This window comes from Athene cunicularia, assembly GCF_003259725.1.
Source record: "Athene cunicularia isolate RWA chromosome 2 unlocalized genomic scaffold, athCun1 chr2_part1, whole genome shotgun sequence".
NCBI classification, from domain to species: Eukaryota; Metazoa; Chordata; class Aves; order Strigiformes; family Strigidae; genus Athene; species Athene cunicularia.
The window spans coordinates 103669400-103687578 of NW_020799095.1; the positions used below are offsets into that span (position 1 = coordinate 103669400).

Sequence of the window (18179 nt, forward strand, 5' to 3'; positions counted from 1 at the left end):
CTGTCTCTAATCAGACATTTCTATGTGCTGGGAGTAAAGCTAGCTGTGCAGCCCCCACATGTGGTTACTCAAAGCAGCATCTAAAGTGCTGTTTAAGCACTGATTACAGACTCAAAACCAGCTAAACAATTAAGGAACCCTTTTTTTGAAACCAAGAGAGGTTTTATATATGTCTGTACACCATGTATGCTTACATATCGCATAGTTAATGTAACACCTAGGAAGTGTCTAGCACCCTTACCTCACACCAGTATACAGTGATGCAATGCAGATCTAGCCCTCAGCCACTTAGCAGAGACCTCTGAAGCAGCAAATCTAGCTCATACATGTAATTTAATAATCAAACAGCAGCCCCACTGCCTACAGAGAAGCTGATTTCAGGCTTACAGTTGCCACTGGTTGTATGTGTTTGCAGGATCAGGCCCACTACAAGAAGTAGCTGGAAATGGGGACAGCAATGCTTTCCACATCTATCAAGAAATACCATAGATGAAGGTAACATTCATGTTTGAGTTTCAGAGTGCAGAGAGATGACACAAAGTAAATCTAAAACAAGTAAAACTAAAAGTAAGAGCTTTTGTCAAAGATCAGCTTTGACACTGAAGCCACAGGACTGAAGGCCTGGTGATTTCAATATACCGAATTTAGTACTGTGTCTCACTAGAGTTCCCGGATTTCCAAAAGCTTTTCCAAGGATTTCCAAAAGAATGCAGGCATGTGGTAGGCTCTGTAGACCTTCACAAGTAACTTGGTACAACAGAAGCAGATCAGTAGTTGCAAGAGGTAGTGCCAGGCCCTTACACCAACAATATATGCAGCTGGAGGGTTTTATTTTGATTTAGTTTGGTCCCTGGCCCAAACGTGCATGTGGTTCAAACCTGTTCAGAGGATCAGTCAGCAGTTTGATCTGCTTTAAGGCGTAAATGCAACTAGACCTAGAAAAGAGCTTCCAGTTTTACTTCTTCCAGAAATGATCTAGTTTGCATGCAAGCAGAAATATCTGAGGTATTGCTTCAAAACCACATTACCAATCTGAACTAAAACGTGAATGCAGGCACAGCTGCAATCTGCCTTCCAGTGAAACACCTCCATGGGAACCTGACACCCAGAGGAAGTTCCAGTGTTAATTTTTCATAACTGTAAAAAAATTAAGACCTCAGCTCTGCCCTGAAGTGTTGAATTTACCTGCCGTGGCTGGTTAACCTTAGCTCCTGAAGAAAGCAGCAATCGGATGACATCCAGATAGCCTCCCTGTGCTGCCAGGAAAATTGCAGAAGCTCCATCCTAAGAACAAATACATCCATCTTACACTGTGTTGAAATGATGCTGGTTTTCCACCCAAACCCAAACCAAACCAAACTGAATCGAGTTCTCATTCTTAAGCCATTATGCAGTGTAACAGCAGATATACAGCCATGCTTAAGAAATAATTACCAAAATCCAAAGTCTAGTTCATAACAAACTATGGTAACATTTTCATTCAGTATGCACAAGTACTGACTCCCACCATATATCAAACCAAGCATTAAATCCTGGGTCTGAAATACCAAGAGTCTAGGTAATTGAAGCATTGATCTACATAACTAGAAATTCATTCCTGTACAGCAATATAGGTTCATTTAGCTTGTATATGTTAGTGCAGAAGCGTTCTGCTACATAGACACAAGGTGAAAACACGTTCAAATACTTTGCAAGACTGACTTTGCAAGACTGGAGACTGCTGCACTGAAGTCTGCCCTTGAGGCTGAAGAAGTGAGTACTGTGCCCTACTACTATGCCAGCCCAGCAGCTACCAGGCCAATGCTCTAACACACCTTGTAGAAGAGGCTTCACCTGTAATATAATAATGTAAAAGTAGCACGTGCAAGACAGAGTATCTCATAGTCCTACCAGAAACCAGCATTTTTCTACAAAAAGCTTGTGAAAGAACAAATTGTGAACAACTATGGGATTTTACTTTTCCTCAACATGTCTTTCATGTGCAGATGGTCTCAGAATTTCACTTCACAGAAACTTTTTTCTTGGGAAAAAAATTTAAAAGTCATATCTCATTAAGGTTTTTTTGATGACAAATTTTCAAACAGCATTATAATCCATCCAACCAACTAGAAGTGGAAATCTACATTGATGGTGGGACAGGTGTTTACCCATCCTATATCCACAGCACTCAGCACAGAACATGCTAGGGCAAGTTTTCCCACATGAATGATCCCCTTCATCTCAGATGTGCAAGTACGGATCTCATGCCAACTCATGCATATGCTTATCACAAAATGCAGGGCATTTTAGTGCAAGCCTGTTGTTGACCTTGTTGGCATATCACCATGTTGGGACTGAATGCTGTCATCTGCCAAGAAATACTGCTTAGCTACTCCTCTTCCTGCAAAACTCAGCACAGACTTAGTGAAGCATGAACTGAACACAGTGCCCCAGGACTTAATCTGGAATGTTTGACCTTGATTTCAAGACAAACAAGAGAGGTGTCTGCTGGCATTATGAATGCACACCCCTGGGCCCTCTGAGGGGCTGTTTTCTCTGGTTGCTATGAGAGTACATTAAATAGGGTGATGGTTCAGGTCCTCTGCAGGTTTCCTCCAGAGACAGGTATAGTGAGAACACTCCCATCTAGAAAGTAAACTAGGTTGTGTAATAAAAGAGCTTTTTATTGTATCATTAATCAAGATAGAGAACCTTGGGTTCCCTATTACCCAACTATTTTAAAAATTATTAGGTTTTTGTACTTGATTTGAATTGATGCTGTAATGAGAAAGCTGTTTTGAGGCAATAACATATTTCTGCATGAAATACTGTTTAGTCAGGGTATTCTATTGCCTTCTCCTCTACCCCTCACATAAATCAATTTAAGATTACAACATCTATTTCGATCGTTTGGGGAGGACTACTGAAATGCATGCTTGAAATCCCTCTCATTTGGCTGCTTGTCAGTGAAACTGCCACCCAGACACCACTTTGCAAATGCAGCTTGGTGATGGCCCACAAAAGGAGCCAGGCTATCACTTGTTTTCAAGAGATTGTGTTCTTATACTATTAAGCAGTGGCTTCTCACTGTTTTTGTCCAATGGCCGTGAGCAATACAAATATGTCTCTAAATCTAATTGTAAATATTGCTCATTTCCAGGAGAGACAACAAGGAAGTTATTTTACTGCCTTCACTTCTAGGTAAGTATCTACAGGTGTGGCAGCATGGCTATTTTTAAACCAAGTGGTAACCCCTGGGATTACCATGCCGAGGTATGAATCACTGCCCTCAGATTAGAAAGGCAATTGCTATTTGCACAACAGTGAGGGTAAGACACCCTTCTCTACAAGTGCAGGGTGAGGACAGCACAGAGGTGGGGATGCCCTGTGTGACCAGTGCACAGCCCCTAGCATGCTGATGGCTTCTGTAGTCCCTTGGCTCCCATGCACGCTCATGGGAGCTGAGCGTGACAGCATCCTGAATACCCAAACCCCATAGAAATGGCTGAAAAAGTCGTATATCCCTGGAGAACGACTTCCTTTTTGTCAGTCTTGAGTGCCCTGGGGTAGGAAAGAGTGATGAGAAGTGGAGGGAAAATATGCTGATCATTTCTGTTGAACGCTGAAAACCTCAATTTATTTGTGTCTCTGTTGGAGTAAATTAAATCCAGTGCTTCACTGGCTCAATCCAGCTTTCTGAAAAGTCAATAAACAATGTCAGTTCAGCCACTCTAACCATTCTTTGCCCAAATCACTGACAAGCTAGAGATGCGCAAATACCAAATAACAGTTTTAACTGATATTTTTAAAAAAGATTTTAAGATTTTAACTTTACTACTCTTCCTGGAAGAAAACAGATGAACTGATTCTCTAGTACCTCAGAGGCTTTATAGCTATTAACTCTTTTGTTTGCCGTGAAAATCATGGTAGACATGACATGATCTTTTCTTCAAGGCTAATGGATAGTACAAATCTGATCTGGATTTGGTACCTATCCTTCATACAGATAATGAATCAAAAGGCACCCAAATAATCTTTTCTGATTTTGTTCAGGAATACTGAACTACTTCTCCCAGGATCATGAAAAGCAGACAGTTAACAAAATTCACATCTTAGAAGAGTAGAATACTGTAAAACTGCAACATTTGGCAAATGCTTCTCTTTGCTGGAGCCAAAGTATCCGCTGTTGTCCAACTAACAGCACATTTGTTCCACTACCAGTGTTGTCAATATTATCTGTGTCAAATAACTCACATAAAGTTGGTCGTGAATGTTGGCACCATGCTTCAGCAGAGTTTCTACTACTTTTGCATGCCCGTACTGACAAGCAGCTAGAAGAGCAGTACCTCCATCCTGTGAAAAGCAAAGAATGGGTAGAGTCAGGTGAGGGCAGGTGCTGAACTGAATAAGACCATAAAACAAGCAAATTTTAACGCTCTTCAGAATTTGGCTCACAACATTTCTGTAGTGACTATCTACTGAATCTTTCATAACTTCAGTATCAAGTCTTGCTCCATAAATCTTTAACCTTGGCTCTGTCACTATAAACATTTTTCTCCTGAGATTTTTTTTTTTTGGTGAAGGACAGAACCAAAAATATTATGCTTTTTGTTCCTTATCTTTTGCCTTCCCACTGTTCTCCAAGCTCCTCCATGTCTCTTCCATTCACAACCAAGTCCCTCACCCTTACCAAGCTCTTCCACCCACTGGAGGATAGCACACCTTTCCCCTGCTCCAAAGCCATCTAGCCTTTTTTGGCCAGAACCTCATGCCCTTTTGTGCCCTGCCTCTCATCTGTTGAGTGTTGGCCTGAAGGAGTGTAGGGAGGATGCATCTTAAAGCATGCTAGCTAACTGTGGAAGCGTGCATCAGACCAAATCCATGACCATCAATGAAAGCCATGTTATTTCTGCTGAAGAAGTGATCCTTGCAGGTAGGAGCAATCCCAGGTGGTTATAGTTGCTGCACACCTCCACTAAAGGGAGACCTAAGCACATGCATCAAATCCAGCCTGTAGAGCCACTCCCTTGGGAGCTGTCTGAGAAGGGAAACACCTCAGTGTTGCTAATGACTCCCAGCCAGATGAAACCACTAAAACAGCAAATGTGTGTCCTGCCATCTTGCTAAATGCACTATTCCCCACTCAAAAATTACCCTTATTTCTGCCACTGATATGGAGAGGAAGTTCATATCTTCTGCTTGGGATGGCACCATGTCATCATGCAAGGATGACACACACCCTAAGTCATCCACAGGAGGTCTTCCCTCTCCTTCCCTCCCTTCTCCAGGTCTCAAGCCCTTCCTCCACAAGATAAACTATCTAAAGATTTCACATAAATGGCTTCTAGAGCTGTTATTAATGTGGGCAAGAGACTGTTTTCCCTCAGACTTGTTCTTTGAAATAGCTTCAATGTTTTGTCTGAAATTTTCCCCATAGATCTCCACAAGATAAGTTACAGCCCAAATGGCCAAATGGATCTTTTATGATGGGAAGTGCCAGTCAAATTTATTAACCTGTGGTATTTCAGGCTCAGAATAACCTCATGAAAACTCAGGCTCTGACATGACTGAACTAACCCACAGGGACTGTCTATAGCTGCTCTCAAAAATTCATATTCACTCTTCCTCCCTATGACAATGAAAAGCAAACAAGACTTCAGTGTCAGCAAAGTCACAGATGTGAAGTTGTTATGTAACAATCTAAGAACTGCATATTAATTCTGGATTATTTGAGTAAATATACTGTGTAATCGGGTCAGTGGAATTAAGTTACTTATTGCTACAATGAGTCATTAGACTTTCCTGTCAAATTAAACTACCCTAATTTGATTGGAACTGCTGGAACAAAACACAAAAGCAACCGCAATGGTTCCTGGATTAAAAAAAACACCTTATACAGGCTTAAAAGACAATGGCAAAAGCTAGTAGCTTCGTGAAACCTATTTCCTGTTTTCAATCATTTTGCTTGAGTAGTGAGTTACCACATCAAAGGGCTACAAACAAAAAACAGTGACATTTTTAAAGACTGTTTCCCCAAAGGAAACGGAGAGAGAAAGTTTAATGAGTTAAGAGAGAAACTCTGCTATCCAGATTGCAGATCCTCTGCAGCAAGGCAGGGAAGGATGACTTAAGCTTAATGAAGCTTAAAAATATTGAGGTTCCTCACGTGGAGGGTAAATAGACATGCTCAGTTAGCTGCATATGGGAATAGTTTGTTTGCTTTATGGTCTGTTTTTTGTTTTCTAAAATTCTTGTGTTCTCCGCAAACTCCTGTTATTTTAAGAAGATTGGTTATTAACATATCTTCTGGAGGGAACCAAATGACAGGTCCCAAATAAAAATGAGGCCAGCAAAGCTAACTGCAGTTAGCATAGTGGGGCTGATGCTCAGCGCTTGGAGTACAACTGTGTACTTCGGGAGATGTCACAGCCTGAGGTTTAGGAAGGGAGACTTTTCTTGCAGAATATGTCTAAGTGTCTCAAAAGGGTGATCCTGAGAAAGTGTTTGGTTGAATCCAGTGAATAGTTTTAGACAGATTTTTTGAAAGAATAACACATTTCCAAAATATACCATTTAGATCTTTCAGCCTAGAGTGACCAAGTTTCTTAGATCACCCTCATCAGAGTCCAGGGATCTGAAAAAAGCATTGGGTGGTCCCCAGTTCCAGCTGTCCACCCTGAATCAAATATTTACAGGGCAGAAAGAATTCGGTAACAACTTCTTGGCTCGAAGATTTGGTCTCTAATCAGGAAGACAGCAGGGCTCTAAGACTTGCTCTACCATCTATCTCCTATGAAGCTGAATACATTCAACAGAAGAGACTGGGATTCATTTGCATGGCTCTGTAGTGGGGCTACCACTGTGATAAACAGAGATAGGTCTTTCTGTAAGAAAGGAAAGTTGGGGCCAGGAATCTTCCACTATGCAGTAAAACAGAACTCACTTAAATCAAGGAATTGTCAAACAGTGCGAAGGTCCATGGTTTCTCAGGAGGAGAAAAACTCAGCCTGCTCTCACCTGTATTGGGCTTTCATCTTTGTTTCTCTTACATTTTCCCCCAGCAAGTTCTAGATGGAGACCTCAGTGCTTTACAGGCCATAGGGAAGACAGAAGAGTTACAAAAAAAAAAAAAAAAAGAAGAAAGTAGTAAATGACAGAATTTTAACATTCCTTTCAGCCATGTGATTCCCTCTTTCCTTTTTGGCTTCAGCTGAGATGAGTAAAAAGCTGAAGCAGCATCTTTGGTACTGCAAGCCTCTTGAAAACTCTGAGCTGGGCAGCGAGTGGGAGCAGGGACGCGTGAGCAACCACAGAGGCGCTTCTAGGGCTGCAGTAGGCGGGAGGCTGGTGGTGCAGCTAAGAGAAGGCACAGCACCATGGTTTTATTTCTTACCCATATCCTCTTTTTTCTGACACAATCTAGCTTCTATTAATTCTTCACTGCAAACCCTTCCAGCTCAGATAGGAGCCAGTTCTCCGAGCTACTTCTGCAATTCTTCCTCTGAAACCATTTTTCTTATTCCCTCACAGTCTGTCCTCCCTACCAGCTGCACAGTCAGCATCTGCCAATCTCCCATGTAAGCACTTGGGACAGCTACACCCGATAAGACCCTGCTATCTGGTGTAGACTTCCCTATTTGGCCACCTCTTCCTTCACCTCTGTTATCATCACCTGAAAGTAGTTTAGAAATACACGGCGTTTTATCATCTCTGAAATATGCTATAAGGGAGGGGAACTGATCTTCTGCAGTCACTACATGCTGAAAAATAGCCTCTGACACACCGTTTGACCTACAGTATGGCTCAGAAAACATGCCACCATGAAGACCCTTTTAAGAACCCACATGCTTATAACATGTCTCAGAGTAAGAAAAGAGAACATGTTTCAATTTCTGATGCATACTTCTAAAGATGTCAGACTGGGACAATACAGAACAGTATTATTGACTAATATGTATTTTATAATATATATAAAATAACCTTCAATAGTACTATTTATTCGCTTTACAACTTTAGAAATTACTGCTAATTACTTTATTTTACTGTTTTAGAACATGTTTGTTTTGTCTACCATAGTGAATATCAACTCTAATGATACAAGGAGTAACAAGTATTAAAAGCCTATATTGAGATCTCCAGCACTCTTTACCTATGAGTAACAAATGTAATAACTACGATTTACAGAGAAGTACATGAAAAAGAAGATGTTGGGCTTTGCATTTCCTTTCTTTAAAGTCTCTGTTTTCTAGGATACATTCAATTTTACTTCCTATTTCAATTTCACATCGTCATTTATAATAGAAAGTTCTTTGAAATTTGACTAATTTTGCAGTCCCCTTTAAAAACATGCAGGATCAGCCACATCTTTTCCAGCAATGGTCCCAGCTGAGTGCCTTAACTGGAAAATGCCTTATCTCTGACCCAAAAAAGCATATTTTGTAAACTATATTGTTTCTGGGGTCTGGGGAAGATGGAGGAGCCTGTTATTTTAGTTGTCTATTAAGAGAATGATGGTTTGATGGATTAATTCCTAGATATGAAAACCACATCATTAAATTAGAAAACTGAACTGATACAAAACCACATTAGAAGGCCAATGGAAGACGCATACTGTCAATGCAGCATGGTCTCAATGGTGCTTCCTGCTCAGGTACACACTGCTGCATAGAGTACAAGTTAGTTTCCCACCCAGCCTCAGTCCAAAAATTTGGTGGGTTACCAAAGCCCAGTCTGGAAACTGTAAGCATTTGGATTCCTGTGTCTAGATCCTCATTTCAGAAGAAGAGTTTCAATCCCCAAGCAAGGAATAAGTGAAAGAATGAACGTCGCAATTTCCAGGATAGGTCCCAGCATTAATGATGAATCTAGCAAAGCCCTCATACTACTGTTCAGAAAGAGCGGATCCTTTCAGCAAAAAGGGCATGGACATGATAGCTAACCTCAACTTTTTAAACCAGTGTCGCTTTCATCTTGCACAGATTCATTCTAACCGAGCTATCCTTTGTTTAGCTTCTAAGAACTTTTTCAGGCACTATAGCTTGTGTCATACTGTGAGTGCTGAAGTGACTGATACACCTCTTGAAAAGGTGATGAGAATGAGGGAGTGCTTGGACAGGCGTGTTTGATGCTACTGGAAAAAAGCCTCACATACACATCACAGGTCAGTTTTTCATGTTATGTCCCATGGGAGTTGATGTTGTCTTATGACCAGCTCAACTGGAAGTGGCAGAAAACTGGCCTTGAGAGGAAGAGAAACCTTCAGCTTAAAAGATACTTAGAACTGGCACATGGGCCAAGTCAGGTCTGAATTCAGAAGGGGCAGGCAGGAATATGGGTGCTGGGAGCAAAGTTTCAAGGTGAGCGACAGTAGAGCCCAAACCTGCATTTGTCCAAAGATGGAAGCCATTAGGAGCAGGTGAATCCAGGAATATTTTTCTTATAATTTAGATCTTTACCCCCTTTTATCTGCCCTCGTGACTCATGTCAATATATTTTGCATGTGTCATAAAATATCATAGATTGTCATGAAGAATCAGACTATTTTGAGCCTGCTGTTCACTTTCTGGGCCAAGTCTTGGCCTCTTCACAAATTCCTAGTTCATAGGTTGTGGAAAGATTTGGTGAAAATGTAACAGTCCCTCTAGACAGAATAAGGTACTCAGCTTCTGTCTTTCCTCCTTATCAAGTTTTCTGCATTCATTGCTTTCCCTCCCTCTGCAAAAACACTGCCCAATTGCATGCTGAACTGCAGTGAGTAGTCCAGGCTGTTCCTATGCCTGGGACACCTTTGCTCCTTCAGCGTGTCTTTGTGGCCTTTTTATAGGCTAGATGACTCAAAGGACAGTGTAAGTTCACTCACCCAATTGTATACAGCTGAATGCAAGAGAAGATGATCCTTTGAATCTTGCAACCCTCACCTGCACTCTGAAATAAAAGACTGAGAAGCAACCCTTATTTTAATGTGCAGCTTCTCCCAATAACTCTGTTCCTCATGAGATTATTCAGCACTTTAAAATCCAGCTGTTGTATTTAACACTGCAATGTCCTGCACTGCCAAGTTCCACAGCTGCACTCTGTGTTGTGTTAAAAAGCCACAATTTCATTCATGTTTTTAAATTTACTGATTGCTGCTGTGGTCAGAGAGTTGCTTTCTACAAGCATAGCTCCCTGGAGTACTGGAATCCTACTGCATGGGCATGTGTGGACTCTGGCCACAAAACCTCAGGATTTTTAGTCCCTGGAGCATAAGGAGTTGAGTCTCCGATGTTCCATCAATTCCCTTAGTATTTAAAGCCTGTATTTCCAGGGAATCTGGAAAGCAGGTATGGGTTGAGGGAATCATTGAAATCACAGAATATAATACATTGAAAAGTTGGTTCCAGTGGGGTAAAGAACTATTCCTTTGTCTTCAAACACATTGGTATGGATCCCAGGGTGACTGGCAAGTATCCTCCCGAGATTATGGGAATGTTCCAAAATGTGGCCAGTATGTCAAGGAGAAGAATATTTAATGAAAATATGTTGCTTTTGGTTTTGTTTGCTGAAAGCAGAGGTGCTATTACTGCCTTGAGCAAAGAAACTGTCAGTGATGAACTGCTGTTCTTGATACTGTTCGCCCTATGAAGGGTAATGAACTAGACCCAGGCTCTGCCATCTGTGCTTCTGGCTATTCTAGGAAGATTTTGAAAAAGAACCTGCCTGAACAAAGAAATAGAAGCTCTGAGGTGCATTTCATCTTCTTGTCACAGATGCATAAATGTGAATTTATGGAGGACTGAAGCCATTATACTCTTATGTGTCCTATGGTGGTATGCAGAGACATCACAATGTAGATGAAATATCAGTCTATGCAAATGAAGTACATATACAGCTAAAATGGGATCCTAACTAATATGTACAAAAAGACCCTTTCTTCTTGTATTGGAGGATGGCTTAAGAGGAAAGGCTGATATCACTAGTAAGGGACTGATCTTTGATCAACTTATGCCATTAAGTCTAGGCAGTAAAAGCTATTCTCAAGTTAATATTTTCACAATATATTGTATTACTCATATTAGTCAGAAAATATTCAAGTGAGAAAATCCTTGTATCATCTTTCTGCTGCCATGTCATGTTTCATGTGAATAGGAAAAAACAGCCTTGGTTGTCAGAATGTATCAGCATGCAAAAATAGATCCATCATCTTACTTTATTCTTAAATTCAGTGGAGGCTCCAAATTCAAAGAGAAACTTCACTACATCGTTGTGGCCTTGCTGTGCAGCAAAGAACAGAGAAGTTGCACCTGACTGTAAGGAAAGAATGGATTAAAAAAGCCCCAAACACATAACACACTTGGCCAAAGTACAGATGTTAAAAATTAAAAGTATTGAGCATGGTGAGTTGAATATCAGCTGCAAAGACATGATGATTTTGAGGACTTCAGAGGACACCAGGTATCTTGGTCAATTTTGTTCTCATTGCACTGACAAATCTGTCCAGCATCATACATTTGAGTAAAACCTAAGTTTTGCAAGGGGCTTCTATATGGAGTTTCTAATATGGACCTCTTAGGATTCACTCTCTTCTACCCAGTCACCAGATCGGGAAAGCAAGCCCAGAGTGAGAAAAGAACAACAGAGGAACAACCAACTTGAAACCAACCCCTACTCCACCTGCCACCACAACCTGAGACAAATAGGAGCATGAGATGGATTTTGATCAAGGTGTGGAAAGACCAGGGAATTGGTTATTTGGTACAGCAGAGCTCCACCTTGCTTGACTCTCTGCTGACCAAATGTGACTGCTGTTGGCATAAGTCATCCTTTGTCTCTTGCAGCAATAGATCCCCATGCAGCCAAGCAGCCTGAAAGCAACTATAACCAGTCCTACAACTCCTGCTTTCCCTTAAACTCACTGAAATACTGTTATTAACATGTGAGTAAACCAGGACCTAGAAAATGAATATGTAGGATTTTAATGACTGGACAGAAGAGAAAGGAAAAGGAAGAGGATGGGAAAGGGAAGGAAAAAGAAAGGGAAGGGCAGACAGACAAGCAGGCTTTCCTGACTTTGGGCTTTTCCATCCCATGTAGAAGGTTCAGGAAAAGAGAGCTACACATGAAATTCACTCCACTGCCAAAAGCCTTTACAATAGCACATGGCACCTTGAGACAACTTCAGAGCCCCCTCTCCCAGATACAGTCATGGGGCTCTCACTTCCCTGAGCTTCACAACAACTTCAGAGTACAACAGCACTGGTTTGAGTATGTGGATTTAATTTCAGAACAGTGCTGTTGGTCTTTAGGCCTTAAACTTCATCTGTTTTGCTTTCTGCAACAGAGTGGTTTTGGAGGATTTCAGTGTTTCTCTTTTTGTTGTCTTGCTGAATCAGTATGTCTTGAATAATACTCAAAGGCAGCTCTATGAAACTGTTCTCAACTTTTCCTTTTGTTGCTGCTTTTCAAGCAATATTTACCTAAGGGAAGGGACATGTTTAAATACATGTTTTGTTGGAACAGGACCCCACTGAAAGACACTGACAATCATGGTTAGAGCAAGTTTAGACCAGTAAGTGCAAATACACTTATATCATTGAACATGGCATTCACTGACTCAGTAACTTGCAGATGTCAGCATGAGATTAATGCTCTAGTTCCAGGTTACCAAGCAAAGTGAGAATCATTGGCTTTCATTGCTAAAGTGACGAGTGTACAGACCAGAGAGGCTGCAGGTACTTCTTATAATCATTTGCACAGAGTATGAGGGGAAGGCACTTTCCCAAAACTAGCTACTGACATTGTCCCTTCCACAAGCATGCATGTCATTGTGCAAGAGATGCCTTGAATGCAAAGCAGAGATGCAGGGAAAAGTATGGGTGATTAAGCTGTGTGATCATTAGAGATGACTTGGCTCAGACTAAGAGGCAGAAACTCCAAAGCATACTGAGTCAAAATAATCCCCGGGGCTAGCAATGGTATCCACTCCATTTTAGTGACCAGACTCTGCAAATCAAAAGGTAAAGGACTTCTCCTTATCACTTATCCCATTCAGAGAGCTGGAAATTACTGTGCCAGTAAGTAAAACTGCAGATGCATAAATGGTGTAACCCTGGAGGAGTTACATCTCAGATGTAACTGTCCATGATCAACCAGATGTGCTGGAAATCTTTGATGATTTATTTATAAATGTAACACTGGCATCTAATTTTCTATTATAAACTCCAGACATCTGAGTCCTTGACCCTGTTTATACATGCACTGCACAGCAACTGAGAAATAAGCATTGGCAAAAAGCAACAGACAACACTCTTTTATTGTTTGTAATAAACCAATGGTCACTTAATCAATCCCTGTTTGAATGCAGAACTTCTCCTACCTCTCTCTGCAGATTGATATCTGCTCCTTGCAACACCAATTCCCGTACACAATCTATGTGGCCATAGTAAGATGCTACCATCAGAGCTGTCGTGCCAAGCTGGGAGAAAGGAAAAACAAGTCAGTATCTTCAACAAACACCTTCAACAATGAATCAGGCTGTCTGGAAGAGACAGCACCTCTTCTGGAAAGTTGAAGGAAACTTAGGATCATTAAAAAACTTGCTATAATTTAAAACTTACTATCAAGAATACTTTGAAAATAAGTAATTAGCAGCTCTTAAAGCAAAACCATTACAGACTTGCCTGCAGTGATCAGGCCTGACTGTTCAAGTATGTAAGCAATGACTTTGTCTTATTGTCCCAAAATAAGTGCAACAAGAATAACAAGAATGTTTTTTGTTTACACGCAGCATTTTTATCGGAGATGTCAAAAGACCTTTGCATCATTTTCAGAAGAATAACCTTAGGCACAGGAGCTGAGTGACTTGGCTGAGTCACTTAATTCTGAGTCATAGTCAGGAGTAAGGTCCAGGTGATTTGAATATTAATTCCCTATCTAAATGAGGAGAACAAATTCACTCTGTTACTCTTCCCATTGCATGAGACAACTTTCCACACCAGAACTGTGTTCAAGTTCCCTCAGTACACCATAAGGTCACTGCTCCAGTGAACCAAGTAAGATTTAAATTATATGTATGTGGTGTATGGACAATGTGTAGAAACCATATGCACAAGGTTGTATCTCATCCTTCTAAAACATTCATGCACACCAGTTCAATTTAAAGAAGAAAGATGACATAACAAAAATGAAGCATGCAGCCTTAATCTGACAAAAATATTTAAGTCTAGAAAATGTGTATGCCTGATGTAATTAATAATCAGAGTATTTTATATTGCATTGTAAAAATTCTTGATCAAAGTTATCCATCTTTTGAGAAAAAATGAGCAGCAGTGGACCTTACTTCTTTACATCAATCTCTGCCCTGTTTATCTGATGCCCCCATCTGAACATTATTCCCTCCCTATCAGAATGACAGTCATAGCATTAGCTCCAGAAGTACTGTAGGAATACTTGCCTACATGACAAAAATGAAATCGAAATTAAAATTAAAAGACAGCTTGAAGTCCATGGGCTTAGAAAATTTCTTGCACTTTGAAAATATTCAAAGTGAGAGAAGCTGTGGCAGGTTCATGTTTCAGGTTGGAAGTGGCACTAATCCTATACAACACAGGCACAAATCTCAGTAAATCAGTGCCACCACCAAAGAAAACTGGGAACTTCTCAACCTTGGTTTCCCTCTGCTTTTTGCCATAGCTTAGTACAATCAAGCACATCTCCATACGTTGTAGGCAGAATAGCAAAACATAGCCATTATCTGTGTTTTCAAGCCATTTCTAATCTCAAAACTAATTGCAACCCATGCCAATTACAGATTACAGTAAGGAAATCCCCATGAATCCTATCTGTCACGTGTCTGGGCTTCTATTTGCTTGGTAACCTTACTCTGCCTTCCTGAGGTGCCAAGTCCAGGAGATACTGGCTGGGGGAGGAAAAAGTTAGGCCAGCAGTTCTTCTAATTATGAGAGCTCTGCTAGCTGACAGAATCATTGCTACCTGGGCTCAACTGAGTTGACTCTTCACCATGATCTATTACTACAATGACATTTTCTTGCAAAGAGAAGCCCGAGGTGCTAGGATCTCTGTTTTTAATGTCAGCACCACAAATAACTGTGTAAGACACATTTTTGAGCACTGGCAAATTCCTAACCCCTTGCCACTGATGTAAATCATCATGCTATTTTATCTTGAGTTTCAAACTTGCTTCCTGACAAGAGAAAGTTTTAAATCACCCCTAAGTGCCATAAGACTCTCAAATGTCTCATGTTAGATCCCTGCCACACCCTCAATGTAGTGGGCTATGGAAAGCTATCTAAAATCAGTGCCATGGATATAGGTGCTTTGTGTGCATACACTGTCTTTGCAGTCCACATCTACTCGCCCACTGTTCAGCAGTAGCTGGAGAAGAGCCAGGTTTCCTTTTCTTGCAGCCCAAAACGCAGCATTGGCAAGTGGTGTTTCTTTCTGGTGAAAAAAAAAAAAAAACAAAAGGCAGAACTAAAACACATAGGAAGGTACACTGGACAAACATACATACAAATTCTACATTCAAGGCAGGCAAGTTTCAGCTTAGTGTGCTGTTCTTTCAAAACCAGACCATGGAAGGGAAGCTAAGGTAATTTCTTTGTGCAATTAAAGAGATCAGTCTCCCTGTGCTACCTCATGTTGTTTCACGTCTTCCCCGTGTCCATGGCAGCCTATGACTCTTAGCTTGCTTGCTCTGTAATGAGAGATGACAATGCCAGTCCAGATCCCCAGGGAAACATCACAGAAAACAACATGCTAACTGGTACCTGTATTGTCTGCTTCTGTGGTGGGGCTGGGCACAGTTAGAGAGGCTGAATCATCCTGCTGACATGTCCTGCTGCAGGATGCGTTTCAGGTTAGCTCTCTGCCATCTCCTTCTTTTCTGCATATAGAGTCCCAATACAGGAAAAGCATCACTCATGCATCTCTCAGTGTTTGGTCTGTCTCCTCCCTGGAATAACATCCTGTAAGTGTGGGCACTTGAGGTATCTCCTGGGTGATGCTCTAGAAAAAAAATGCTAAAATCTTGCTGTCTATAGACTTAGGGATTCATTTACTAGGTATGCAAGGCAATATGTAAGGCAAAATTGGGAAGCTGAAATTTAGGGAACACAGGCCATTGTTAAACAAAGTAGTAATATAATAATCTTTTGAAGACTTTCTTAGTCCTAGAAACAATGCCACAGTGTGACTTCTGGGTAGGTGCAAAACATCACTGCCCAGCATAGGAGGAGGACAGCAGAAAGACACAGACTTTTCTCCTGACCTCCTTATCTGATCCATGCAGGCAGCTGCCAGAAGGCTGCCCTGACAGGTAATCACTGCAACATGTGAAGTGTGGAGGGGAAACAACACTGTAATGGCAACAGCATTTATTCTAGAGCAGGCTCATGCCAGTGATTTTTTTAGTAAGGCCCAAAACCACCAACAGTTTAGTAAAGCATCATTGCACCGATAGACATCTTAGACAAAACAGTGTCAAAAATGCCCGGGGGCCTTGCTCTCCAATAAATCCTTCCTTCAGGATAAGACAGAGTGCAGAGTAGATATAAAAGTCAATCATTCTGCTTCAGAAAATGTAATACACACTTCTCCATGTCTAAATGTCAATGCACACATGTAATGTGGTAGAGAATCAGGATTGAATGGTTTATGGTTAATACTTAAAATGCATGCATAGAGCAGAGTTTAAATTGCTTCCTTCTCTGACATGCAGGTAATAAACCTCGCAGAAACCAGCAGACACAAGACCAATCTTGTGTGAATCTATCCCAGATCTATTGCACTTGAGCACTTTCCATGAGTTGCATTTTTAATATTCACAGGTTGGAAAATTGGCAGCTGTTTGAGACGAGAGAAGTTTCAACCATTCAATAAATTATAAGACACTTCGTATAAATTGATAGCGTTATTTCTTGTACCAGCACACACAGGACCAGAAGTCTGAAAACTTCAGCAAGTGCAATAGGCTAAATTCTGATCTACCTTTTATAGCTAATACATTTTCCCTGGTGAATCTGTAGATAATGTTGATCAGAGCTACCAGTTTATACCCTCCTTGCTGGCAACACAGTAGTCCTACCACTAAACCACTAAAATTTTATGCAAAAGCAAACAACTAACCTAAACACAGTGGCCCATGTTGCCCTTTTTGTTCTGATTTATTAGCAGATATTTATTTGTAGAGCTGGTAGTTAGGAATATTGTCTTATTGTCTTTATTATGATATTCAGTGGAAAGCAGGAGAAAGTTATCTAGACCTTACAGAATGGGAAATCAAATTCCTTACCTTTTATTGTCTCACTCTATCACTTAAAGTTTCAGAAAGCTTTTGGTTATGCCAATATATCCATATAGGGAAAGATTTATTTCATCCAAACTGGTTTTCACTATGAAGGCACAGTAGCAATGTGACTGCATTTTATTATGCCTACAATACAACAACACCTTTATTGATCAGGTAGGCAGGAACTGGAATCAATATTCAGGAACTCTTTACCTGTTATCATCAGCTTACATCAGGAGAGAACTAAGTTGCCAGTGTTACCCTAGTCTGGAAGTAGGAGTCCAAAGTCTTTAGCATTATGAGTCATAAATTCCTATCTCATTTTTTCCCCTGTAATTCTTACAGTAGCTCTCCAGCAATGTTGTCCTCATACTTTGGATCAGACTCAAGGAATGGAAGAATTTTCCAGTGCATCAAGGACACAAAATCAGGTTTTTCCCAGTGGTGCTTTTGACCCAATTTGGAATGACTGCTATCAGTACTTGTATTTCCCCTCATGCCCTCACGTTGCTGGGGAGTCCTTGTATAAAAGTAGAATATACAGCACATTCAGACCATCAACCATGTAGTGATTAGATAATAAAAGCAAACACAAATCTGAGTCATTTTACCTGCTAAGGTAAATAGAATGTACAAAATCATTCAGATGATCTGGGCACCCTACAAGAACAGCCTCAAGGAGTACCATGTGGTAATTTCTCTTCAAACCAAGAATCTGTACCTCTATGCACTTCATTTTCAGGCAGTATCAACAACACTGACATCACTGGTAGGCAAAATATAAGACACTATTTAGGGATTAATAGAATAATTTTTGAGCAATAAATGGGTTTTAAACTGCAGGAGGTGACAAACCTTGACTGCTGTTGCTCAGTTATGAACTCAATCCTGTCTCATCAGATAGTTAGGGGGA

The 18179-nt window shown here is 40.7% G+C and overlaps 1 protein-coding gene across 1 annotated transcript in view; it reads right to left on the minus strand.

Annotated features, from left to right (window-relative positions):
* Positions 1 to 17563, minus strand: part of ANKRD29 (ankyrin repeat domain 29) — a 30505-nt gene extending 12942 nt beyond the window's left edge. Inside the window, exons 1-6 of the mRNA XM_026841449.1 lie at positions 17528 to 17563; positions 15307 to 15417; positions 13334 to 13432; positions 11167 to 11265; positions 4234 to 4332; positions 1186 to 1284 (exon numbers count right to left, since the gene is read on the minus strand). Of these exons, the coding sequence (XP_026697250.1) occupies positions 1186 to 1284; positions 4234 to 4332; positions 11167 to 11265; positions 13334 to 13432; positions 15307 to 15417; positions 17528 to 17563 (543 nt within the window). The remainder of the gene's footprint in view (positions 1 to 1185; positions 1285 to 4233; positions 4333 to 11166; positions 11266 to 13333; positions 13433 to 15306; positions 15418 to 17527) is intronic.
* Between the last annotated feature and the right edge of the window lie 616 nt (positions 17564 to 18179).